This window comes from Ornithodoros turicata, chromosome 6 (genome assembly GCF_037126465.1).
Source record: "Ornithodoros turicata isolate Travis chromosome 6, ASM3712646v1, whole genome shotgun sequence".
Classification (NCBI taxonomy): Eukaryota; Metazoa; Arthropoda; class Arachnida; order Ixodida; family Argasidae; genus Ornithodoros; species Ornithodoros turicata.
The window spans coordinates 65,150,864-65,177,122 of record NC_088206.1 but is presented as its reverse complement, the minus strand read 5'-3'; the positions used below and the strand labels follow the sequence as shown (position 1 = coordinate 65,177,122).

Sequence of the window (26,259 nt, the reverse complement as noted above, 5' to 3'; positions counted from 1 at the left end):
TTTTCCTCGTGTTCTTGGCCATCGCGTAACCTTTGATTACGTTGGCATGAAGAAAGTCTGTCGACGTTGCAAAAAAGAGGGTCATTTTAAGGCTGCTTGCCGCGAGGAATTCTGCGACCGGTGTAGCACGTTCGGTCACCCAGCGTTGTCCTGCCAGCGACCCTGTCAAAGGTGTGGAGCCAACCATGCTACCGCTGACTGCACGAGAGGCGACCGTATTCTGAAGTATTGGTCTCGCCAGCGGTTGCTTTTCCGCCGCTACACGATGCCCCCGCCGATCCCCGGAAGCAGGAGGCTGAAGATTTGCCCGGTGAAGCACAAGGGGTGCTGACAGAAACTCAAGTAGCTCATCTGCCATCCAGCGCAGTACAAAAGGTGTCGCCGTGTACGGAGAGGAATGATTCAATGGAAGTTTCATCTGAAGACTCCAACACGGTTTGCTACGAATCAGAGGATGCATCGCTGGATCAGAAAATGGATTCCGAAGGTGAGCCTCCCTTGACTTCTAGCCCTCCAGTTGACAACGTACCTGCCGACGAGAACTTCGTGTCTCCTCCGCCATGCGCTGGTCCGCCAGCTGCTGCATCCTCAACGAATGGGTCACCTGTGGATACTGTTCAGGCGGACTGTAGTCGGCCAGATTCCAAGAGAATAATGCGCTCAACGAGTAGCCCCAAGGAAGTGAAAAAGAAGAAGAAGCGAGTTGACAGCGACCACGTAATGGAGCTTAGTACGGACTCCGGATCTTCCCAGGAATGATGATGAGCCTTTTATTCTTCATGCGACTAAGCCTTCTCACTCTGAATGCCCAGGGATTTAAATGCCCGGATAAGCAGCGTGAGATACTGCACCTTGCTCGGGTGTCCTCTTGTGACCTATTGCTCCTCCAGGAAACGAACTTTAGTTCGCCCAAAGACGTATGTGATTTTCGTAGGCGGTTTTCTGTTAACTGTTTCTTCTCGTTGGGGTCTGCGCGGTCGGAGGGAGTCGGTGTAGTTGTCTTCCGACCGTCGCTGCTTCGTGATTGTATTTGTTGTTATGACGCTGCGGGCCGCGTAGTGTGTCTTGATATTTACATTGCAAACTGTAAAGTTCGTGTTCTTAACGTGTACGGGCCCGCTCGTCCCGGGTTATCTAACGCTTTATTTCAAAACTTGCATTCGTTCATGCTTGAACCGCATCCACTTATATTAATAGGGGATTTTAACTGTGTTTTAGATTCTCGCAGGGATGTATCTGGTCCAGGTTTTGGCCGGCCTACGTGGAACGCGCGTGAACTGAGGCGAATAGTGCAGCAGTATTCCTTAACTGACGCCTGGGTCCATTTGTATGGCAACCAGTTCAATTACACTTGGTACCGTGGGAACTCTTTTAGTCGTCTGGACAGAGCATATGTGCCTAATGAATACGCTGACTGCATTGTTCAATGCCGAACGTCACCGTTTCCTGTCTCAGTGGGATATATTTCAGATCATGTACCTTTTTTCGTCGCGCTGGATCTCTCGACTTTTGAAACTCGAGGGCCCTGCTGGTGGAGGCTAGATAGCGCAATATTACACGATCCCGAAGTCACTTCTGAAGTAGAGGTGGCAATCCGTGACTCTTTGCGTGAGACAGACTTCGACCCGGTCGTCTGGGACACCCTTAAGCGGCACTGGTCAGAGCTTTTGATCGCAGCTGGTAGACGCAGGAAGGTTGCTCTCACTGAACATTTAAATGAACTTCGTCGTCGAATGCTCATAGTGAAACGTGGAGGGCCCCTTACGTTGTTCATGCAAGAATATCTGGACATCCTGAAAGAGCGCTATTACCGAGCTTTGCGCTTTTCGTCCCGGACTGCGGCAGTTATGTTCAACCACAACCGTCCTATCTTGGACCCCGACGTGTTGCGCTACATGCGTAACTCCGACATTAGGCAACCTCGACAGAGTCATGTCGAACAAGTACGCTTGGCGGATGGGTCTGTCTCCTCTGCCCCATCAGACATCGTTCAAGTATTTCGCACTTTCTTTGCACAATTGTTCTCTTCTGAAAGCCAGGAAAGCGAGGTTAGCGAAGAGATGTTACGTTTCCTGGCTTCGTTGCCCGAACTGCCAGATGATTTGGGATCGGCGTTGTGTTGTTCTGTGACCTTATCAGAAGTTAAAGCCGTCCTTGCTGAACAAAAAGTCTCTTCTGCTTCGGGCCCAGACGGGCTGCCTGTGCCGTTCTACAAATGCTTTTGGACAGCCCTGGGTCCGTCTATGGTCGCGTTGTTCACTAGATTTCTACAAGAGCACCGTCTTCCGCCTTCTTTCAAGCATGGTCGCATTGTCCTTATTCCGAAGGGTGGCGATAGCAACTCACCACACTCCTGGCGTCCTATTACGTTGCTGAATAGTGATTACAAGATCCTTGCTTCACTTATCGCAACACGTTTGAGGAATGCACTTCCCTACCTCGTATCTCCATTTCAAACCTGCTCAGTTTTGGGCAGAACTATCTTCTCGTCCTTGCTATTGACACGAGATGCCATCGAATACGCCCACAGCTCTCACCAGCCTGGTTCAGTCGTCTCGTTTGATCAGGCCAAGGCCTTTGACCGCGTGGAGCATTTTTATCTTTTTGGTGTTCTGCGTATGTTTGGCTTTCCCGTAGCCTTCATCTCGCTGCTTCGGTCGTTGTACTCAGGCTTGACAAGCGACCTCGTCGTTAACAGCAACATAGCGCAGCCGTTTCCAATAACACGTGGGGTTCGTCAGGGGTGCCCGTTATCCCCAATGCTGTTCGTGTTGTGCATAGACCCGCTGTTACGTAGGCTTGCTGCTTGCCCTCGTATTCGTGGGTTTCCGCTCCCCTGCGGCGGTTCGGTGGTGGTATCTGCGTATGCAGATGACATTACACTCTTTCTCAGGGGCAGTGATAGCCTGTGCGAAGCACTTCAGATTTTTGGCGAGTATTCGCGTGTTTCCGGTGCTCGGCTTAACAATACAAAAAGTAAGGCATTGCCAGTTGCTGGTTTTAGCGGCAACTTCTTAGGCGGTATAGAACAGTGCTTATCCCTTCGAATCCTGGGGGTAGTGTTTGACCAACGGGGCGTGGCACGAGAAAACTGGGATTCCCTGCTTCAGGACGTTGAACGCAAGGTTTCGATAGCCAGTAGGTTTGACCTACCTTTTCAGGAGCGGGCGTATCTAATCAAGAATGTGCTATGTAGTAAGCTGTGGTTCGTTTCCCGGGTTGCTATACCGCCCCTTGCTGTATGCACTAGGGTTTCTTCGGTGATATTCTCCTTCTTTTGGGGAGGAAGAACAGCTCTTGTTAGACGCGCGGTCCTCAGTCGCGGTAACAGCCGCGATCCCAGGGAGGCTGGAGCCTCCCGTGCATTTCTACTTTTTGTACACTGCTTGCCCTTCGGGCTGTCCTTCGTGTTCTTGACGATACTGAGCATTCAGCGCGTACGCTTGCGTTGTACTGGATGGGCCACTTTCGCAGAGCATTAGTTCCTCGCGGACTAGGGAATAGGTACCCTGAAGCCACTTCCCCGTCCCTGTTTTATCGACGTATCGCAGAGCGTTTTTGCGACATACAGGCTCAGGACCCTCAGGTCGATCCTCGATCGGTCCCTGCATCACGTATCTGCGAACTGCTATGTCTCTTGGATGAACCCCGGTCGGATAACTTGAGAAACCTGGGTCTATCGTGGGGTGATATCCGGCCCGACAATTTCCCACGCGAAGTCTGTGACTTTTTGGGGAAGGCGGCCTGGGGAGTTCTACCTACGCGTGATCGCTTAAATCGGTGGGGTGTTACCAATACCTCCCTTTGTCCGAATTGTCCCAACATTGAATCAGTGTCTCACGTGTTAGACGACTGCGTTGTAGCAAGGACGTTTTGGACTCTCGTTTGCCGGGTTTTCCCGTTCCGCTACCGTTTAGGGCACCGGATCAGGGACAGGTTTGTTCTTCTGCTCGTTCCAGTGGCAAGGTACGTCTTGTGGAAGAACAGATGCAGAGCGGTAGCTCAAAGCAGGCGCCTTCGCGTTCAGTACCCTCTCCTCATGTCGCTCCACAAGCAGGTAGTCATTTTCTTGGAGACCCAGTTTGTTACACTTGGAGAGACAGAGTTCCTCCGAAGATGGTCGACACGGTACATTAGTGTCCGCCGCGGCCGTGTCTCCTTGAATTGCCACTGGCTCCCTTAGTGGCGTTCTTTTGTGGGATTCTTTGGGAATATTACACTTGTTTTAGCTTGTCTTAGAGTGTGACTTCTCTTGTGTAAGCATTTTGTGTAATTAGTTTGTGCTACATTATTATGGAACTGTATTGAATTTGTACTACACAAGTTTACTTGGTTATATTAACTATCCTAAACAGTTGTTACGGTATTTAAATACTGTATTTATATTTCGTATTTAAATACTCAAATTGAAAATTATTTATGCAGAAAATTACTTACCTCTTTAAACAGAGTATTTTGTATTTATATTTAAATATTAAAAAAAATTATTTATGTCCATCCCTAAACGAATGTCGCGGGATAAATGTCATGCCATCGTTTGTCAGGACGCAAGACGCAGAAATAAACGCACCTTGCGCGGAACAATCTTGCGTGTGCACGCATCACTATCCTTGCATGTTCCCCATAAAAGCGGCAAATGTGAACACCGCGTCCTACGTCCACAACACTGAAAATAAAAGAAGAACAGAAACAGCCGCGTGTACAAATAATACTCTGTCATTTCGTAACACGGAGCTGTAAACAAGGACAACGTGCGTTCCTGGAAAGCGTTTAGTACATATCAAATAAGCCGACTGTATTTGTTTAGGTGGTCATCAATCACAAACTTCTTGACTCAACTCCCACGTGGGCATCGTTGTGCCGGCGCTTCTCGAACTCAAACCCCTATTCAGTGCGTACAGAACTGCTGTACTCTGTGCTGTGAACCGCTGTAAGGCAAGTACTTCAAACAGCATGGCAGCTCTGCTAGCAGCGTTAGCGACGGTGATTTTGCTGTGGGTGCAGAGTACCTCTGGTGTTGATTGGTGTGCAGGCAAGATGCGTAAGTAAATTGGGCCTAACGTTTCTTCTTGGGTACTTTTTTGTTTGTTGTTGATGTTGAGGGAGGTCTTGGTGGTGGTGGTGGTTTCTAGCGCTGGGCCGTACCGATGAAGTGATTCATGCACATATGACAGAATTCGATTTGTTATCCACATTGAAAGTGACATCTATAGCCTCAGGCGTATTTTGCAAGCTCACGTTACGTTTTACGTGGAGCTTTAGTTGTAGGCTCCAGGTTGTCCCGATAATATAAACGATACTGACAAGCCCACACGGAATTTCGTTATTTCGTTTCGCATATTCGTTTAGTAGTGAATATAGTATTTTATTGAAAGCCAAATTTCTCTTTGTGCTTTATACGTCAAGGTACCAGCAACGGGAATTCAGGTGTCCGCTTACGTTCCAGCGGAAGGCTGATATGGTTGTCTGTGTTTGCACAACAGATCCTATGACGAAGGCAAGGGGCGCCAGAGTTGCAACGTCGTTCATAATGGCTTGCAAGAATACCTTGATCAATATGAACATAAAGGCAGACATAATATATCGTGTAAGATATGACAACTTGTTTTTCTCGACTGTTCAAGATATGGCGCAAACGACTTTTGATAACGTAACAAGTCGTCATAAACACTTGCTGGACGTGTTTTGATTTCGTGCCTTACAGAACCTTCCACTGATGTGTCACACGATGCGGTTGTGTTACGGGTACGCGGACCCCTTTAAGAATGTGAGTATGAGTACGCACGAGAGTACCACATACAATGAGATAATTGAATGTGTCTGCGTGCCTTGCCACCGTGCCAAAAATAAAATATTTGTTCACGGACACTAAAATAAATAGTGAAAAGTAAAGAAAAGACATTTCTTTTGACGACGATGATGATGATGATCGTGCTTACCACCGTAGAAACGTTCGTGAAACAAACAAGAAGGCCCTCGGTTCCGTCAAGCACATCGGTAACGTCTGTCCTTTCTCTCGAACTAGAGGAAGAGTTGGCCACGTACATCTATGAAATGGGGAGCTTATTCTTTGGGTTTACGAGGCTCTGAAGTCCGGAGACTAGCGTATGAGCTCGCAGAAAGGAATATGATACAGCATCCGTTTAACGTGAGCACCGGCGCTGAGTGAGTTCCTGCGCTGGCACCGATGAAACTGGCGATGATGTTGTGTTCGACTTTTGTGGTTCATATTAACGGCTTATTATGTCTCAGCTGAGTCTGCTTTGTTTGCGGTACGATGTAGTGTTGCTCACAGTACACGGGCAGTTTTCAAAGCGTATAAACGAAGCAATACTTTGTACTTATCAATTTCATGAGTACCTTACGTGAACTCTCCCCATTCGGCCCCGTACCATTGTTCCGTTTTGCCCGATTGGGGTAGGCAAAATGGGACGTTTGTTATACCCCTATAGTAAATGCATTGAATGTGCCGTCCGGGATTGTTCTGGCTGCCGTGCAATCATCAGCATATAGCAGAGGGATAAATGCGTGCACTGAAGTAAAGACTCCACCAGTTTCTCCTTCATTTCCGTAGTGACAACTTTTACCGTTTTCCCCTTATGTACCCCATTTTGCCCCATCTTCCCCTAGCGATGAAAGTTCAATTGACACCGATAATGTGAATGACAAAGAGGAAAATGTGACCTACTTCTCGCAGGCTATGCTTGTGCAACGCCTCCTCTAAAAATGAATGCCTGTCAGATCGCGCGCTTACGAATGGAACGAAACGAGCCCTCGCAGAGGCTCGGTCTCCCTTGTGCGACGAGAGATGGACAGGAACGCCGGTATCTGTACTTGTTTCACTCGCTCCCGGCTCCTTTTAGTGCATTTCCGTTTGCGTAAACTGCAGGATGATTGAAGAACGAACAGCTTTATCGTTTAATTATGTGGAAACTGTGCATAAGTGTATTGCTAGGCTCTCACATGAATGACTTGCATGAGAGCAGGTTTCACCCGAGCACCCCGGGATGTACGCTAAAATCTCACTTTCAAATTTCTCAATCCAAGAAAGGCGATAAAAGATAAAAACTGCGTCACGGTTCCTGCAGGTACTGCCCTTATGTCCACTTTCCTGCTGTCACACTGTCCTCGTGTCTCACTGTACCCAGTGTTCACTTTCGAAGATCGAAGTTGTACAAAACAAAAACTATAGAAACGAACATTGTTCACTTTCAGAGGCTTCGAGTTATAGAAAAGGCTTGTGATCAGACAAAAGTGAGCGACGACGCCAACGACGCTGTCGGAAGTTCACGAACGCACAATGCGTAGCGAGTGCGAGCGAGCCTCGTAGAAGAGCTGTAGAGCCGGTAGATCGTCCGACAAATTCGGGTGATGACTGTCCCAGAGCGACTCCCCCAATAGAGCGTGCACTGGACCTGGACGCTCTCGCTCGGATTACCAGATGCATCACCCGAAATCCGTCACGGAACATTCTTCTTCTTCTTCATCTGAAAAGATGGCCGTGAGCCACTAAGGGAGATTGGCCAGGACAATTGGTTGGAATTACGTTCTTTAATCCATAACAGCGTGAACGGAGATGTCAACTGACGTATGTAGCATACATAATACGTACGTATTTGGTTATGTATGCGTGTACGTGTGAGAGAACACGGAGAAAGCGTTTAAAATCGGTTCGAGAGAAGGATGTAAGATACACGAGACCTGCTGCCACAGACCTATTGCACAGCTCGGTATGAGATGCTCCCAGGAATAGCAGCGAAGATAAACAGACGGAGACGGTTATAATGAGGGCAGAGGAGCAGGAAGTGTTGGGCCGTTTCATCCTGGTCACAGTGGGAGCATACAGGGGACACAGAGCGCCCACCACGGTGGAGGTAAAAATTTAGGGGTAACGCAAGCCATCGGGCTCGCGTAAATTAACTTCTGTCAGTTTACTGGTTATGATAGCATTGATCATCATCGTCGTCGTTATCATCGCTCTCAGGTGATATGGGTATACTTCATCCTGCACACTGTTGATTTTCACACGATACCTGGGGCCCTATGGGCCTGGGGTCGGATTCACAAACGCGATCGTAAGTTACGTTAAGATGCGCTAAGACGTCGTAGCCTGCGACACGCGTACGACGGCGTCGTAAGCGCGATTCACAAAGCTATCGTAGTGGAGAGGGTACCCCCTTTGACGAGGAAGAAGAAGTTGCTCGCTTCCTGTTACGTGCACCTCGGAGACAAACAGCCAAAGGGTGCGAGACTATGTTTTCGCTATGGTAACGATGACGAAAATTTGTGATCGCACCAATCAGAGTCGTCCCATTTGAAGAAGACGAAGTTGTTCGTCCCCAAATGTTTTGTTACTGCGCGTGCTCTCGGTCTTTCGGTAGCCACAATGGATGCCATGCAATCACATGCGAAACGCGTTCGATGACACAGCAAATATGTTCCCAGTATGTTCGTCTCGGAGAGGGGGTCGGTGAGAGTGTCTTGTAAACGGTGTGTGGCACTCAGTTTTGCAGTTTTTATGGCTTCTTTTGCCTTTCTTGCAGACAATTTGGAGGAAGGTTGGGGGTGTCTTAGCAGGGTGTAGGGGACGCTTTAAAAATATCTGCGACCCGATTTTACGGAGCACAAAGTTGAAGCATTTGTTGAAGATTACCAAGCAAAAAAGTGCCTCAATGTCACTTCGGAATGATCTCGAAGGTGCTGTGGCAAAGTGCAATGCGTTGGCGCGTATTACGGAGTCTTTGTTTCCCGTCTCCAAATTCACCGCTGCCAAATAACGCCGCCATCTTTCTTCGTGAGAGTGCTGGGGAGCTCTCGCAGGATTCCGCCGTAAGCTGCGAAGATTTTGCGACGCGCGCCTTTCGTGAATCTACACTTCGTCGTAACTTTCCCGTACGACGGAGTTACGACAAATTCGGTCGTACGAGCTCTTTGTGAATCCGGCCCCTGTTTCTCTGGGCCACGTGGCGCGAGTGAGCACCAACGTCAGCGCCCCAAATTATGCAACACTCGGTAGTTTAGCAGACGACGCGGCACTTTCAAATACACGGTCTCGAGTTGCTCCCACTTTTCAAGAAGCACCGCTTTTTCTGTGGATTTCCTACAGGTTTTTAGCTTTCCTCGGCGCCACACCGTTTGAAACATGCAAAACACGCTGATGAAACTACCTACTGTTGGGATCCGTGGCCGTTTGGGCCCGAAATGGCGCTGTGCAAACTTCACTGCAACAGCCCTATTCTGATCCGTGTCGGTAGCGCGAACGTGTCGTTCGGGAGCGAGCGGACGTGGTATATGACGCAACGTAACGCTAGCGATGAGAATTTGGTATTCCCTGCGCTCCAAGCGCGTCGTCCGTAAACAACGGCGTCGATCATGGGAACAACGGCCTCGACCCTATAGTTATGATGTGCCGTACTGTCGTTAAGAGGAGCGAAAGCTGTCAAGATGGCTGCAAGTTACTTTGCGTGGCTCCTATCGACACCGCCACGGTTGGCGCCGGTGTTTAGATCGGGCGACAACGCGTTTTTGTCAAATGAGACGTCTTTCGTGAAACTGCTTCACCGCGGAGGCTATACCTCACTATCATCCGTGTCCAGATTCTCAGCACGATACACAAGGGTGTATCGTGCTAACCCAACCCAACCCAACCTAACCTAACATAAAAACGATAAAAAAACCCGAGTGCAAGGGCAATGAAAGGAAAAAAAGACGGTAGAAACGCAGCACTGACTGCCAACCAAAGACTTTTATTTGCAAAGCATCCCCGCTTATAATACAAAAATACCCTCTCCCTTCCTTCTCGTTGTCCCCTTGCACCGTTCTTTTTTTATCGTTTTTAGAATGGATCACCAACCCGCCCGGATTTTAACTTGATTACACAAAGCTCTGCGTAAAGCTTACATTGCTCCGCTTGCCAACTGTCCTGACAGCTCATTAGCCGGCGATTTAATACCGCGGCTAATTCTGCCCACTCCCTTTGCCTGTCTAATTGCGTGACGGCCGCCAGCAAAATGCCCGTGAATAAATTGCGGTGCTCGATCATGAACTGCAACGCCGTTTCATATTATTCGTGCGTTGAGCAAGAAGCGCGAGACTACTTCTCCATCGTCAAAGCACCGTCGTCTGCTTCCGAAACAAGGGGCATTCCGCGTGATTCTCCACCTGCTGCGCTATTGGCTGAGAGTGCGGCATCTCGTTCTCAGACGTGTTGACGTCTAACGACAGTCAACAAACCAAGCGCTTTGTCGCTAAAAGCGACGTGGGAATACCAAAACTGGAAGGTGTAGCTCCCGGTGCTTGTAATCCCCTTCTACCAATACCCCTCTATCGACACTACGCTGGCGCTCGCCCGCGGCTAGGAATAGGGCCCCAGACTGCGTTGTACACCCAATAGAATTATTTATCGTTTTCTTTAGGCTACTCTACAAGAGCTGCGAGAAGAATTCTGGGTCTGTTTGGAGAAATACCTCAAGTTATTGGAGATCCTTTTTCCGGTACGGAGAACCTCGCAGTTCTACACGAGAACTCTCTTTGAGACAAACACCGCAGCAAATAACCTGCTAGGGTTGTCTTTCATTCATTCGATATCAACGTCCTTGCACGAATCCCAAGGTAACGTTTCATGGACACGTGACTTTTAAGTGCGGCGACATTCGTTTAAAGGCACGCTGGCTTCCGTTCCAGTCGATTTCGAAACTATACTGCCATTTTATTCCTCGTGGACCACCGACCACAGTATTGAAAACCCCACGCGAAATAGAGGCATTGTTTGACTGTTATGCGATGGAATACATGAAAAGAGCAGATTCCGGATGATGACAGTATGCCGGAATTCGCCCTCTGCGAAAACGAGAAAACGTCACTCGCTAAGAACCAATGAGGGCACGGCCTTGAGAAAAGGAATGCAGCGGCCGTGCGGGCGTTTCATAGAATTACGTGGCCTCCCCCGTCGGGACGGCGCCTTTCTCCTCTGAACGCCGCCCTCTCACTCCTCCGCTTAGGGAGTGACGTCACGCCTCTACAGCTTCGGAATCAGCGCGGATGTTAGAACTTCGTTTGTTTAAAATCTAAGCACATTTCGGTCGAAAAAATTAGCTAGGTACATTGTCGGTCGATGCCGAACATAGTCATATCGGTTTCGTAGATGGGTCCCTGGATGCGATCGTCCCTTTAACGCACTTTGGAAGCATCGGTGAAGGCGTGTCGCGTCAGTTTGGTTGTAGCCAGAAGGAGAGATGGGCGCCAGGTTCCCTCGTGCACCGCGTCTCCTGTGCTGAGAAGAAACGCTGCGACGGGCGCGCTCGCTCAAGTATAGCCTCGTTTTCATGAACACGACACAAGCGCATCGAATCGAGACGAAACGGGACAGAAAGCATTTACATGGAGACCGGGGCTCAAATTTTTGTTATTTCGTACCGCGCGATAAGGGCGGGGGGGGGTGATGTTAGAGGGGGGGGGGTTCGCTGTGATTCGTCACGATCGAACTCCCGTACAATGACCAATCGTGCCATTTCTTCGAAATTCCAGCTTACCGGAACAGTTTTCACGTGTCGTGACGTGACGATTGGAACGCGCCCACTTCGAATAATAACGATAGCGAACAGTATGCTCAGTTTGGCATCGGGCCCGCAGCCGTGTCATATTGGAAAGTTGGAGGCGCAGTTCTGTAAATATAGTGCCGCTACCGGTGCTACGTGTGGTGAATAGGCCCGTTCAGCTCACGGTGAGCTGCCCCACACCTGGTGTGGGAAGCATGGTGGGAAACATTGAGGCGTACGTAAGCGCGAACGAGGGTTTAGAGCGTGGTTTTACTGCCTGGATGTTATGGGATGCCAGGGACGTTGCCGAACCAGACCGGCTACCGCAGAGGTTCATTGGATCCGCGTCCGATGGATGGCTGCACCGACAGAGGACGACCGGAAAATGCGATAGCTGGAGTGGACTGTGTAGTGGACTGTGCTGTGGACACTGGACTGTGGACTGTGTAGTGGAGGTTGAAGACTGCACCGCATGTCCACGCGTACTTCAGAATGAACTCCGCTGTAGAGCCTTGCTGCTCCTGTCTGTGTAGACTAGCCCGTATACATCCAAAACGGGGTGTGGCTGGGAACTCCGGAATATCGCCATTTTGTCAACCTGATTGGCAGTAGCAGGCGACGCAACTGAGCCGCAGCGAACGTCCCCCCACCCCCCTCACGCAAAGACAGACACACTTCACATAATCCTCCCTTCATTCCTCTACGTGCATCTCGCACTACCCGGATGCGTATGCACCATCTCGATTCGATCCACATCTGTTTAGAGGGGTTAAATACGATACGCTCTCCTATAGCGAATCGACCCGTTTCCATGGTTCGATTCGACAACTGGAGTCGATATGCTTGTGTCGTATTCAAGTAAACGCGGCTAGTGTCTGCGCAGTGCTTTTCTCCGTGATGTCGTTCACGCCGTATGGGCACGGACCCCGAAGAGGTACAGCGTAGGAGGCATGCTGCGGAGCATTCACGCGAGTATAGCTGCAATGTAGTATAGCCATCGTGAACTATAGAGTAAAGCGCTCACAGATATGCCGTCATTCCTACACGCGTTGGCCAAAATGGCGCGCCACAAACCGTGCCAGCATTAAGGGCAACCTCCATGGAGCGAATTTTTGCAACGAAGTTCGCGCGGCAGACTGCCACGCGCGTTCCGCCGCCAGTTGTTCGCCGGCACCAGCTCCATGGAGCGAAAAACCAGCGGACGGCGTCGGGAAGTCATGCTGTGATGTCACTGTTGCCAGGGTATAAGGTGAAAGCTTAGTGAAATCAGTCGCTCGAAAAAGTGCATTTAATGTCACAAATTTTGCAACTAAATTCAACAACTGTCTGAAAAGATGCGACCAGTAACGTACCGAAAGGCATATTCACTACTGCGAAAGGAAAACATGTTTCTTGGCAGAGAATGCCTCACGTTCTAACGATGCAGTTGGCGAAACAGCGAGCAGACTACAGCATCCAGTTGCAAGAAGAGGACGATAACGATGATTCACGAGAGCAGACGACCACGTGCAGGCGATCTGGCGTAGATTCGTAGCGGAAGAGCACTTTGATTGGTTCATCTGCAGTTGACGCTTCCGGAATCGCGGACGCTGGGCGAAAATATCTGGCATGGGCAGATCGGCGGCGGACGCTCACATTTTTGACGCCTCGCGCTGGGCGTCCGACGCTGAGCGAAATTCGCAGCTTTTTCGCTGTACATTCGCTCCATGGAGGTTGCCCTTAAGGTTACTCTCGTCCAGATGTTTAGAAATGTGCACCGAAGAGTACTACTCGCGACACGGTTGTCTGAAATCGCCTGGCAGTAATGCTGCAGCCCATATTTCCTTGATTCCCATCGAATACGTACTTCCAATGTTGTATTTAAAGGTGGACCATATGCTGCACGTGTTTCTCGCTCGAAATAAATGATCTTGCAACGCCTCGAGATTTGAGATGGGATAAACCACGGGGAGCTGACTTCAGACAACCGTGTCGCAAGCAGTACATGGCTCACAGGAAATGAACGCGTTTGCAGGTGACATCCATTTTCTGCACGAGAACCCTGACAACTGTGAGCAATTCATTGGTTTGTCAGCTGCAATGCTATCGCATTTCGCACGTGTTTGGCAGTGAGCCATAGAGTACAATGACTTTTTCCTTCGTGACACTTTTAATTCAGGCATTTCTATTTTCAGGGCATGTTAGCCGAAGGCAGATTCATTGGTGACGATGCTTTGAAGTCTTTTGGGGTAAGCCAAATGTACGCAGAATGCAAACTGGACCACCAATCGTGTCACGTAAACTGCGCAAACTTCATAGTAGGATAGTATGTCGTTCAAGAACACTTATATTTCCCACGGAAATTGAGCGCTAATATTACGTGAGTCTGACGCAGTCATTTAATAACAAACATGATGGCACTTAAACGAAGCCGCAAGAGAGCGTCTCGTATCGGCTACCCCAGCAGCTCATCACGACTAGCCCGCCATATGGCGACCATGCTGCACGTGCACAGAATGGTGGCGCACACCTAGATCGAGCGTCAAATCATGCTTCGCGACGAAAGTGCCTGTATTTTCAACACGGTTGGACGAAAGCGAGCTGGGAACCTACCTCTGGCGAGTGACCTTCGGGTGGTTCACGGGTCGCTTCTTTGTAATAGGCAGTGTTGTACGTATCGCCGTTACAAGTATCGCCGTCACAGTAATCGATACTTTTTCGGTATCGGAGTGGGTATCGCGATACTTACTCAAGTCGGTATCGGAAAAGTATTTCCGTTACAAGTTTATGGTAACGCTATCTCTGTATCGTTACCGATACCGATACTTTTTAGTGCCCCACCCTTTTTTCACCAGCCATATTTCTCACTCTTATTCATTGTCAATGGTCCGCCTAGCCCTCCACAAGAAGCTTGTGGACACGCCTACGTGCTCCGTAACCGGAATTATGGAATTTACCAAACACGTGTTCCCCGTTTTTCTTTGAAACTGAAGGAAATAATCACGCTGCGTTCAACAAATGGTTGAGGTCAACGAACAGAGGTCAAGACTTTGACAGTGCGCTCTGGATTCCACTGCTAAGCTGCCGTGTCGCACTGAGTCACGCTCACATATACTGTGGCATTGTTAACTTCGGATAGGATTCCTTGGTCATTGGACTCCATGATATGTGTGGGCCTAACACTAACGTAAGTGTCACACTGTCAGCTGCCGGAGAGACCATGGCTGGCAAGGATGGCAGAAGACGACTTCAAGAACCAGCTATTGATAAAAGTCAAGCATAGTACGTTTCCGAGCTACATATGAAATATGCTGTCTTTTCACTGCAAAACTGTCCACGTAAGCGTTATTTCTATGTTGCGTCATCTCCGTATTTCGAACCAAGGTATCGCCCGAAGTATTGCGTTACTTTTTTTTAGTAACGGTAGCGGTACTCCGTTACTTTAAAAAAGAAGTATCGATATCGGTATTTCGATACTTTTTACTCAAGTAGCGAGTATCGGTATCGCGATACCATATTTCAGTAACGGGTACAACACTAGTAATAGGTACACCCAAGTGAATTCGCGTTCTAAGACACCTTTTCTCAGCATGCTCCGCATTCCAAGTCCATCACAGAAATAAAAGGCTCCCGCCCAAGGGCTGCTTTGTCTCAAAAGTGAATGTTGTACTCCTGAGAGGAATGTGGCTTGTTAGTACAACAGAGTTCGCGCAAGCCTTGTGGAGAAACCCCACGTGTACTCCGAGAGATGCCCGAATTCCTCGGGTCACAAACATGAAAGAGACCTGTAGCCATCTTTAGAGAAGGCGCAGAAACTGGAGCAGAACAAGGTCATACAAGTAATAATATGCAAGAAGCTATAGCAAATTATTCGCAGATAAAATGCTACACTTTAATGTGACCTTCTCGCTACTTGATAATTTGTTTGTTCTACTAATTAAGGAAAGGTAACAGAAACGGAAACGGTATTATACCGGAAATATAGCAGGTAACGGTATCAGAAACGGAAACGGATATCGCACAGTTAGAATACCTGAAACGGAAACGGAAACGACAATAATTTTCGGTAATAATTCGGGTACCGCATGACCCGAATTATTGCAATTCTTCACCACATCATGTAGATAAATTTATGGAATAAACTTCAATGAAGCAAACTAAAATTAACTGAAAAACGAAAACTAAAATGAACTATCAAACTCGAGCCTATAAGTAAGTAGTATACAGTAAACAGAAGAATCATAGTTCCCCTACGCTTATGGTGACCTGGAAGTTGCAAGCGTGAGTAACATTCCTGGAAGCCAAGTTCATATTAGCTGTTCGCAGAAATCACGTACCTATATGTGTGTTTTGAATAAACGTTGTCTTTCTATGCATGTATCCCTGGAGTCCTCAAAATAGACTTCATTGTAAAAGGATTAAGTTTTGTCACCGTGTCAATGGTCTTTTTTTTAAAGAAAAGAAAAAAGCAAAACAAAAAGCTGGAGGAAACGGAAACGTAACGGAAATGAAAGCAACAATGGTGGTAACTGGTTCAAAGAGAAATAAGGGCCAGTAACGGAGGTTGTAACGGAAACGAAAGAGATTCCGTTATCGTTCCCTGCGTACTAATTCCAGTCTACCAAGTTGGTGGAGCTGTTGTAGCATCTGACGTCATTTGTTTGTAAACAATGAGAGGTCCGGACATTTCCTCATGGTCCTATAGGACTAACCGCTTTCGCCAGATTCTCTCTATGTGTGAAAAAAAGAACTTCAGACTTTTTATAACGAGCGCCACCTGCTGTGCGTGACTGTAAATAAAACTGACTTTTCCGAACAGTCCCAATAATCGTATTAGCGCAGCTTTCAGAAAACAAGTATTTGTGTTCGGAGTTTGTGACATTCTTCATGTTTTCAGGCCTGCGCAAAAAATCTGCTCCCCGCTGACCAGGACGAGATGTTGGTATTGGTAACATTCCTCAAAGACTTCGTTACCGGATGAGAAATAAAAAGTTGCATCCTACACCTTGTATACTAATCGACTTTTCTATGGAATAAGCGAGATGAAAATCTCAATATCGTGAAATGCCACATCATTGAATAGCACATTCTTCTAGACCACGCTTTCTCGCGCTGCTTTAGTTCGAGACCACGATCAGACACACGGTCCTCTAACTTACTTCGTCTCTCCAATCAACTTTCTCTCATTAAAGCACAAAGAAAACCAACAGAATACCTTTTAGCTCGCCTACTATCATTTGCACATTGGTGCGTCACGGCGCGCTGCAATACGTAGATCGAAGCTGACCCAAAATCCGTTGGTCTTGTATGCGTATAAAGATTTTCAAAGCCTCACCACACATCGGTAATACAGAGCTGTAATGGAGGCATGGCTAGCTCCAGGGTAAGTACAGTTTTCTCAACAGTCTAGCTGCCTCAGATTTTTATTGGCACAGCAGCGTCACTGTGTAGATTTCTGGACACGATAACGCAGTGCTGAATGTTCTCGTTGTGATAACATTGTAGGCTGTAATGTATTTGATTCTAGTGTCGCATATGATTCCACTCTCCATTGAGCATTGTGCAGAGCGTTTTTTATTTCATTTTTTGTCCTTTACAGGCTTTTATAAAAAAAAGCTGTGACAGCGCAGCAGAGTTGTCGTTCTTGCAGTTCATTTATACGACCCACACGAAGATGGTACATAGCTCCAATATGACTACTTGCCTAAAATGTATTGGTTAATTCCTTAATGGACCTCTGCCCGAGAAACGTCATCATGACGTTGGTAGACAGACTGAAACCGAAACAAATCGGAAGGGGAGGGCTGGGTTCCACGAATGTTCCCTTGTTCGCTCCCTCCTATTGCAAGAAAAGTAGGACCGAAGGTCGCGTCCCTTTCAGGGACCATTGTAGTCCCCTCAAGACCGTGGCTTTCGGGCGAGACCATGTCCGACCCCTAGCTGCGAGAGTAGTTCAACTCTACCAAATTGGTGGCGCTGTAGAGCGCTATGACTTCATTTGTTTACAAACAGGGACAGGTCTATCAGGGGATTTTAGCCAAAAGTGAGACATCAGAATGGGAGACAATCCAGGTTAAAAACCATTAAATGTTTAAATACCGTATTTTGACGCGCGTTAGCCGCACTGCAGAGAGGACGCAGGTCACTGTTATTCCCCCATTTGGGAAAACTTGTGGCCCATAAGCCGAACCGAGAGATAAGCCGCGGCTTGTACGTGCGTCGGAATGATATCAGAATGAATGCAACGGGATAGGCACACATACCGTACACAAATTGGCCTAACATTCATTTGCGCAAATCAAGGAATTCTCGACATTCACAAATGTACGTTGCATTCGACGTCGTCCTGCTCTGAAAGCGACGAGTATTTTTCACTGTCACTTTTTGGCGTTGTAGCTGCGCAGGTGCACGGGGGCACGCTTCTGTCAGTGATGAGTCCCCCAGCAACGACTGAGTCCCCAAATACGTGGAGTATAATGCACAAGTCACAACTGTGCCAAGTACGCCGCACAATATTGTTACGACAAGGAGGAAGAGGTGAGAGGAGAAGGGCACGGAAGCTATGGTCGTACGCTTCTTCAATACAAACTGGGGTAAGAGATCGGGTTGTAGTTCCGTGTCGGGACCACTAGTTTTTAAAAATTAGTGAAAGCGTTAGGAAAGTAAATATTGCATAGAAGTGGAAGAAGGTGATATACTGAATCTAAAAATGTAGGAATTATCAAATTCTGTGGACTACAAGTTGTTTTATATGCATGTCAACAACCCCATCTGATTCACTTTTAGCACAGGAGAAACAGCGGAACGGACTCGAACCTTGCAAGAGGTAGGGTCGTTGAATTGGGCTAAATCACCTCACTTCAGTGAGGTTAGTCTAGGTTAGGTTCTACAGATTGGGGGGGGGGGGGTACTGTGCCTCGGGTGAGATCAGAAGGTCCAGAGTAAATATAGTGGATCGCCTTCAAGAAATGGGCGATACAATTTAATATTTATACGTTTCACGCAATATAGGAGGGTCATTCCTGTTTAATTTCGTTACTAGTTAGCTCCTCTTTCACGTAAAAGCGAAAGAGCCAGTGGCCCCGATACGCAACTACATCCAGGTATCGGGACTTTGTATCAATATATAACAATGCGCCTAATATATAATATATAGTATGTACTAACGCCATGTGCAGCGCCTGTAGTGCGCCCCATGCGGTGCCCCTAGCGCAGCGTTTCTCAAACTTCTCGTTGTCTCAGACCCCCAAACCGACTGAGAATCCATTCGAGGACCTCCGCTAAGTACGATTCATGTTGACATAAGTAAGGGATGTGAAAGGGAAAACAAACAAACAAGGCACCGCCATGCAGGAAATGAGAATGTGGTATATGTCAGCCTTCTTTAGTATCATATATCGTCATATATCAATATCGTCGCCCTCAGAGATGGCGTGACCAGCACTCGCTAAGACGGTCTTCAGGCTGTCTTCGATCGTCGCGGACCCCCACGAACACTCTCGGGGACCCCCGGGGGTCCGCGGACCACACTTTGGGAACCACTGCCCTAGCGGGAGAGGCACGCATTTCTTCCGTGCATCGTAGCTGACGATTGTGTGTGTCACTGCCATTCTGACGGCAGCGAACGTTGACATTCGGCGCGTTAAATTTGAAGAGAAATTTGGTTGCGGAATCAGCAGGGTAAAGTGCTTGATAAAAGTGCATGGACACGTGAGCGACGTGGCAGCACATTGGAACGGCACATGGCGTATACGAGGGAAATGCCACATATCAGCGTCTGCTGCCTACGTGTTGGCTGCACCGCACGGAAACCCGCGTCGTTACATTTCAGGCAGTGAACGCACACATGTAGAAATTATATATCTGAACTGTTGTCCTTTAGACACGCACACATAACGTATTTATTTTGTTTTATAGATGCTATTCACTTCTTCGTGTTATTCCTCCCGTACCTGACGAAGCAGAACCGCCGTGCGAAATTTCAATGTTGTGCCTTTAAGTGTTGTTTAGCCTTTTGGACTTGACTTTCTGTGACTCTGCGTGCCTGGGTACATTCACGATATTTACTTGAAAGGCCTCGTAAACATTGTAAGTGAAATAAAGTGATACAGGAACATGATATTCTGACTTTATTCGCTGGGCTTTATTGTCGAACCTTACCTGCTTCCAACGCCTAACCGCCAGGCACCCACCTGGATAAGGGGCCAGGTTTGGCTGTCTCTCCCTCGCGGCACACTACAGAACGGCACTGATGATAACTGACTACAACGAGATTTCGAGTCTCCAAAGGAAACAAAATGCACTTATGTGCCCCCATTTACACACATTAATTATTTAACATTATTAATAATGGTATGGTGTGCACCTTCCACGTAGAACGCGCGATATGTGAATGAAATCAACTGAATGTTAGCAGTCGTGTATTTTTATTAGGCACAATATTCATTTAGTGTGCGGAATCTAATCGCTTAGATAAGATTGGTTAACTAAACAGATAACTAAACGATCAGCTAGTTTGCCAGGACTTATACTCCAGTCAGACGGCATGCTCGAAGGACTTCGGGGAATTTTCATTTGCAAAAAATGACCTCTCAGAGACAGTGTCAGACGGCAGCTCAAAAGACCTTTCTAAGAAATGACCATCAACGCGAAAGGAGGCCCCCAACGACATTTGAGGTGCAGAAAGGAGCAATCTCGACAACAGTGTTATGCCATTGTACCCTCGCTACCTTCGCTGCTGAATGTAGGAAAACCTATAAAATGCGGATAATGGAGTGAAACTGTAAACGTATTTAGATATCCTATTTGGAGGAGTGCATATGGCTTTTGCATCTTGATTTGTGGCGCACAGATCAACTTCAAATTTCTGCAGCAGACAGGGCAAACGAAACCGAAAAAGGGAGCCGGTGATGTCAGTCAGTTGAGGAGCACTCCTTTCCCGCCTGTCTGGCAGGCGCCCCGAACAAAGGTCATTTTTGAGAGTCCGATGGCCATTTCTCGCAATTGACATTTGAAATGCTGTCTGACTAGGGTATTAGGTCGCTAGAAATGCGTTCTCTAAAACGAGGCTCCTGAAAACGCGTTTGAGCAGCCATGAAGGCAGCATTTAACGCGCGAGGGCATTGCCTGTGGCGCAATTTATGCGCAATTCAACAGTGTATTCCAAATATAACGAAACGAGAGCGACGAAATGACTTGCACAAAGCACGGCGCCAAAGCGAAGACGTGAGAGCGGACCTCGGAACAAGTTCCGCCCCGAGCCGCTATGTGCTAAGAGCGGCGCAACGATCGAGATGCGCGAGGCGTAGAAGGAAGAAGGGGAAGGCCCGTAGGCATTCCGTGTGCAGGTTTAGTCATTCGAGAGGCCCCTGATCTCGCAGGAAACGGAAGAGAGACGAGTATCTGTGGTCATGGTCACTCTCAAAGGCATGTGGGTCACATACGAGAGGCTCCTTTATGCCAGGTAAGAAGAAGTTGGAGGGGAAACTTTCTTCAGATTCGCCGCAACGGCGCGGCGCATAAGTCGCAGTGGACCCACGAGAACTTTTAAAAAGAGATGAGCCGCGGATCATACGCAGGAAAATAAGGTAATCCTGAAACGCGCATGCGCGCGCCCATAGTCCAATACCCACCGTCGAATTTTGCATTGCAAATGCGCCGAAACCGAGATGATTAGAGTATGCTGATCCGCTGGCCAAATAAACTGCTTTGCGGCCCCGATAAGCCTCCGTCGGCGAAGGTGATGCGCGCCAGAGGCGCGCTGTTTCAGTTTCGGCTCATTTGCATATCAAAATTCGGATATGGATATTTTAACGCGAGTGATTTTATTTCAGGATTTTTTAAACGTCGAATGGCTTTCAACAAGGACAGTCTCTGATCGTGCTATCTCGCTTTTGCACGAAATCTCCTAATTAAAGCGTGAATTTTAGGTAATTAGTCACCTTGTAGTTGCATGCTTTCTTCGAGAGGATATCCACCTGGCCGAATAACTCAACTGCATAAAAGACATCTATGCTGTTCAAAGAAACATGTAAATGGTAAAAAGAAACACCCTGTATGTCGCAAGCAACATAGTATGTTATAACGCGAAATGCGAAAAACTTTTCAGAACTTCATTGCTTCTAATCGTCTGAATGACATTTCAGAGAAGGTGTGCAGCCTCGTATGTCAGACAGTACGCTGGAGCCGCTTCCATTGCAGCACAGAGTGACAACGAAAACCGTTCGGTGATTTCGCGGAATACACAAGGCACACGTATACGGTATAGTAAAACCTCATTTGTACAGTAAGCTCATTGTGAAGCAGAAAACAATCCTCGCACCATTCCGAGTGTAGCTGAGCAGCACCTGCACACAGCGTCCCCGTTTCGCAAACCCGCATCTGAAAAGAGCTCGCCGCCAAAGCTTCGACAGCTGCGCTGTTGCGCGCCATCACCGTTTAACTCGTGCCGTTTCGGTACGTTAGTGAAACCGTTGAAAGAAGTATTGTGCGTGTGAAGCAGGAAGGGCAGTAATGGATTTTAGTATGTGGATCCTCCTTTTTCGTAAGTCTCATATCTGACTCGCATACGATTTTCTCATCTCATCGTCATGCATGTAGCTGCTTTTTTTTAAATTCTCTGTTGTTGTTGCCACAGACAATTTCTGGCGCGCGCCAGAAATTGTCTGTGGCAACAGCATTATGTTTAACGAGACGAAATGGTTATGATCATAGTAAAATTTTACTAACAGCGCAAAGATCGTAAATACAGCGTCATCATGACATGTCAAGGAGGCATACTCCTCCAGTTTTCGCAATGCGCAAACCTACTGGGAGGCAGCAATTTAACTTCAGAAAGGTCAAAATTCAATCGGTCAATCATTCTTTTTACTTCTTCAAATTTTTCAAACACTGATGTACAAGTCGGACTGCGAGACGCATTCAGAGATGCATTTCCTAAGTAGCTACGGTGCAATATGGGCGTTCCCAGGTTCTTTTTTTTTTTTTTTTTTTTTTTTCGGAGGGCGCGGATCAAAGTGCTTCCAGGAGGGCAAAACGTGCAACCCACCCCCACCTCTTCTCCTGGAGATGGACACTGCGGCACCGTGCGGGTGCTGTGGTTTATATACCATCAGAAAACTCATAACGACCTATGACTAAAGAGCACACAATCTTCACAAGTGACCTTGGAGCTCCCGGGGGGGGGGGGAGCACTCCCCCACCTTGCCCCTCTCTCGGTGCGTCCGTGGTGCGCTGATTCATCATGTGGTTAGAACGGTACAACAATAATGTACGTACAGCTGGAAAATGTGCGTCATGGATGAAGAACATGACAGTTCCCTGTAAAAGCCAAAGTGAAGCTCGAGAACGACATCAATTCATTGTTCTCTGCACTTTGCACGGCGTAACGTCAACTACGTGTTGGGTAATCCTGTAGTTTATTTCTTCCCAACGGTGTTACACATCAATACATAATATATTATTTTGGTACACAAAGGAATGAATCCGAACAACGCCGCTCACACCGATGAACTGACGCGCCCTTTCGTCTCAATACACTTGAGAATATACCCTTTGGATTCTGAGTATACGGTTACAGTCTCTTTCTTCCTCGCCTGGCGCTGGCTGGCGCTTCTCACTTTTCCTTCTGGCGTCTACATCTTCATTTTTTTTTTGTTTAATCCCCTACATACGTGAGCGAAAAGAAAGCCTTGAGAACAAAGAAAATTAAAACATGAGGTGGCTTCTGTTGTCTCCATTACTGAGAAGCTTCGACAGACGGATATAGATTTTGATTTTACTCTAGTACTGCCCCTTGTGTAAGTGGCACTTCTTAACCACGTTGCAAACGACACGTTAATCCTTTTTCTGTCTTATTTGCATACAGTGGGCTTCAAGGACGTGTGCAAGAAGAATGAGACTCTGGAATTACTTCCTAGGGTGTGCACTATGCCGCCAGAACCAGGATACTGCGAAATTCCGAGGAACACTTCATCAAAACGATATTTCTACAACACCCAGATCAGATCGTGCGAAGACTTTCCTTATACTGGGTGCGGAGGAAATGAAAACAACTTCGAAACTTTGCAAGCTTGTCAAGAACGATGCGTCATTGGTGAGTATCACCTAACGACGAATTCCTCTTGTCGAACTGGCGTGACTTTTTTTCGAATCGCTCAACGATGGAGCGCTTTCCACAGCTGTTCTGAGAACGCTCTGTGCTGTCGTAGTGCGGTCGTCACTTCCGCATCTTACGAAACCCGACAAAGCACCAACGAGCGCCGGGTCGTCTCGCTGCAGCTCAACTCACTGGATTGGAGAACGTGCCGTCATCCTCTCACCTTTTCCGCCGCGATCTTGGGGCAACAATGACGGCAGCACGTGCCAGCATATGCTGCGGCCGCCATTGTTCTTCCAAGGTCGAGGCGGGAAATGGAAAGGATGACGTTACTTTCCTCAATCCAGTGACTTTAACTGCACCTAACGGCTTCGCCAAGCTTTTAGGTGTAGGGCAATTATTGGAGGAATTGACCTTTTTCACAACGGCCTATGCGCATGCGCATGACCTTGAGGCGCCGGAGAGGGTTACCCCCGTCTGCACTAGATGACGCAGTGTGGGGACTGCAGAGGTGGGGACCAGTGGGGAGACCGCATGAACGGCGCCAGCTCGGCGGTTCCACTCGGTACCGGTTTTGGTCCTGTCTGCTCCCCCACCTGGATTTGTTTTGACGCGCTCCGAGCGTGGTTCGCTCGAGGGCCTCTAGGATACGACGCGTATGTGAAAAAGGTCCATTATTGATTAGGCTGTACTCAATACGGATGTTTCTAAAGGGGTACTCGACTTGTCACCCCTGGTATGTACTTGATACGCGCATGCATGTCGGCTGGAAATCTGTTTTGCTCTGCAGTGGAACGTAACGTTGCTTTAAAGCCAACTACGCCGCAATGCTGAAAGCATTAACGGAATTTGTATCTTCGTCACCAGGAAGGAAGTTCGTAAATTTTAAAATTTGTGGTCATCCAGCTTTCATACAGGTGTGTTGACGCCGGGCATGCGAGCCCGTTCGCCGTCCATAAGCAGCAAAATATTTCGGGAGATGCATCTTCTAATCGAGAGTCCTACAAACAACACTACAGATCAACTAATCAACTTATCATACTACACAAATTTCTTTATATCAAACAGCGACCGCAATATGCGGCCACTGACTTCAAAAATAGGCTCATTGACGCGAATGGGCTAACTTTGTCATCCTGGTAGTTACCGTGATATACAGAGCATCCCAATGAATTCTACTGAGAGATGCTCGCACGATTTTTTTGTACTGGGTAGCTCAGAGGAACTACTGGAATCCCAGAACAAGACGGACTGCACACAGCTCCCTCTCCTGCAATCATCTGTCGCTTCCCTCTCCCCTGTTCCTCTTCTTGAGAATAAGAGCTATGAAAAAAAAACATACCCATGATCAGGTTATATCAAGATTTCCCCCGTGCCTTGGTGCACCCGTTCGCCAGTTCAGAGCAGACTAACAGCACCTTTCCGCAAGCATCCCTCCCCCTCACGCAATTAGAATAGTCTTTTTCCTTCCTCCCTTTTCTTTTTCCCTTCTGAAGACTGTAGTAATTGCTTCTGCATCGTGTATCTTCTTTCCTCCTTAGGCTTACCAAAAGGGAAATGTGCACTGTCAAAGGACGCTGGACCCTGTAGGGGCATCTACGAGAGGTACCGCTACGACTTGGATGCTCAGGACTGTGTTCGTTTCTTCTACACCGGCTGCGGTGGAAATGACAACAACTTTGACACCTTCGAGAAGTGCTCCGAGGAGTGCATTCAAGTTAGGACGCCATTACATGTCGAAACGCACGTGACCTTATAAGGAAAGTGAGTTTGAGTACCCAGAGCAATCACACTCGAAGGTACAGACTAATGTTATGCGGTGAGAGTTACGCGTTCGCACAATCGTCGTACTTTGTTCCTGCATACAGCAACGCAGATGGTGTCGTTCTACAGTGACTGCGTAGTTTGATCAGCGAACAACATAGTTCCGAAGTTATTTCATGTCGTGCGAGGTAAGTACTTGTTCCACTGGATGCTCAATGATGGCAAGGGCTAGTGCAGCATCACTGGAACCATCTCCATCGAGGCACGAACGTGTGAAGAGGATAAAAGTTCAGTTCGCGAATAGACAGTCGATGTCCGGCTGCGGCGTGCAACACCACCCGTACCCGTCTTCGAGCTTCAGGATACCACTTGCTCTCTCTGACGTGTGTGAGCGTGTGTCTGATACCATCTCGGGAGCGACTTTGTGTTCGTTCTGCTGCTTCCACTATTCTCACATTCGAAGTGTTGTGATCACAACAGCAAAATCGCAATTATATGGCAGAAACTCTGTGCTGTGACGATTATCTCCTGTGAAACGTCGAACTACGTTAAAATATAAAATGGAACGTATATTGTCTGTCTTTAGTCGCGTGGAGTATTTCTTGATCATTCGTTGAATCTACTCTGGCGTAGAAATGAAGGTCGCTATCGGGTTTGATGCGCCATATACGAACACCGAGTTCTGTGTTTCGATTCACTCTGGCACTGGGTGGTGCCACATTCCTAGTAATTTGAAACACAAATGGCGAATTTCCCTGGTAGTCTTCGCACACCGCAGTGTAGTGTGGTTAAGCATAGTGTGGTGGTGGTGGTGGTGGCCGTGATGAGACTGCTTATTGCCGTAGTCAGACACGCTTAGGCAAGCAACGTCACGACTATCGC

General features: G+C 47.8%; 2 protein-coding genes and 1 long non-coding RNA gene across 4 annotated transcripts in view; 2 read left to right on the top strand and 1 right to left on the bottom strand.

The window, feature by feature from the left end:
- LOC135397065 (uncharacterized) overlaps nucleotides 1-26,259 on the bottom strand; it is a 167,435-nt gene that overhangs the window by 123,030 nt on the left and 18,146 nt on the right. The window lies entirely within an intron of this gene.
- LOC135397456 (uncharacterized) lies at nucleotides 412-16,497 on the top strand. The gene is made up of 7 exons (XM_064629060.1): nucleotides 412-917; nucleotides 4,808-5,041; nucleotides 5,484-5,587; nucleotides 5,705-5,767; nucleotides 10,416-10,493; nucleotides 13,712-13,765; nucleotides 16,414-16,497. The coding sequence occupies exons 2-7, from the start codon at nucleotides 4,954-4,956 to the stop codon at nucleotides 16,495-16,497; spliced, it is 471 nt and encodes a 156-aa protein (XP_064485130.1). The 5' UTR covers nucleotides 412-917; nucleotides 4,808-4,953.
- On the top strand, nucleotides 20,805-25,954 carry LOC135398172 (actinia tenebrosa protease inhibitors-like). 2 transcript variants are annotated; one of them, XM_064629601.1, is made up of 3 exons: nucleotides 20,805-20,979; nucleotides 23,383-23,610; nucleotides 25,155-25,954. In XM_064629601.1, exons 1-3 carry the CDS (start codon nucleotides 20,973-20,975, stop codon nucleotides 25,370-25,372), a joined length of 453 nt encoding a protein of 150 aa, XP_064485671.1. In that variant the 5' UTR covers nucleotides 20,805-20,972; the 3' UTR covers nucleotides 25,373-25,954. The 2 variants fall into 2 exon arrangements, with proteins under 2 accessions (XP_064485671.1, XP_064485670.1); XM_064629600.1 differs by lacking the exon at nucleotides 20,805-20,979 and adding an exon at nucleotides 21,815-22,059.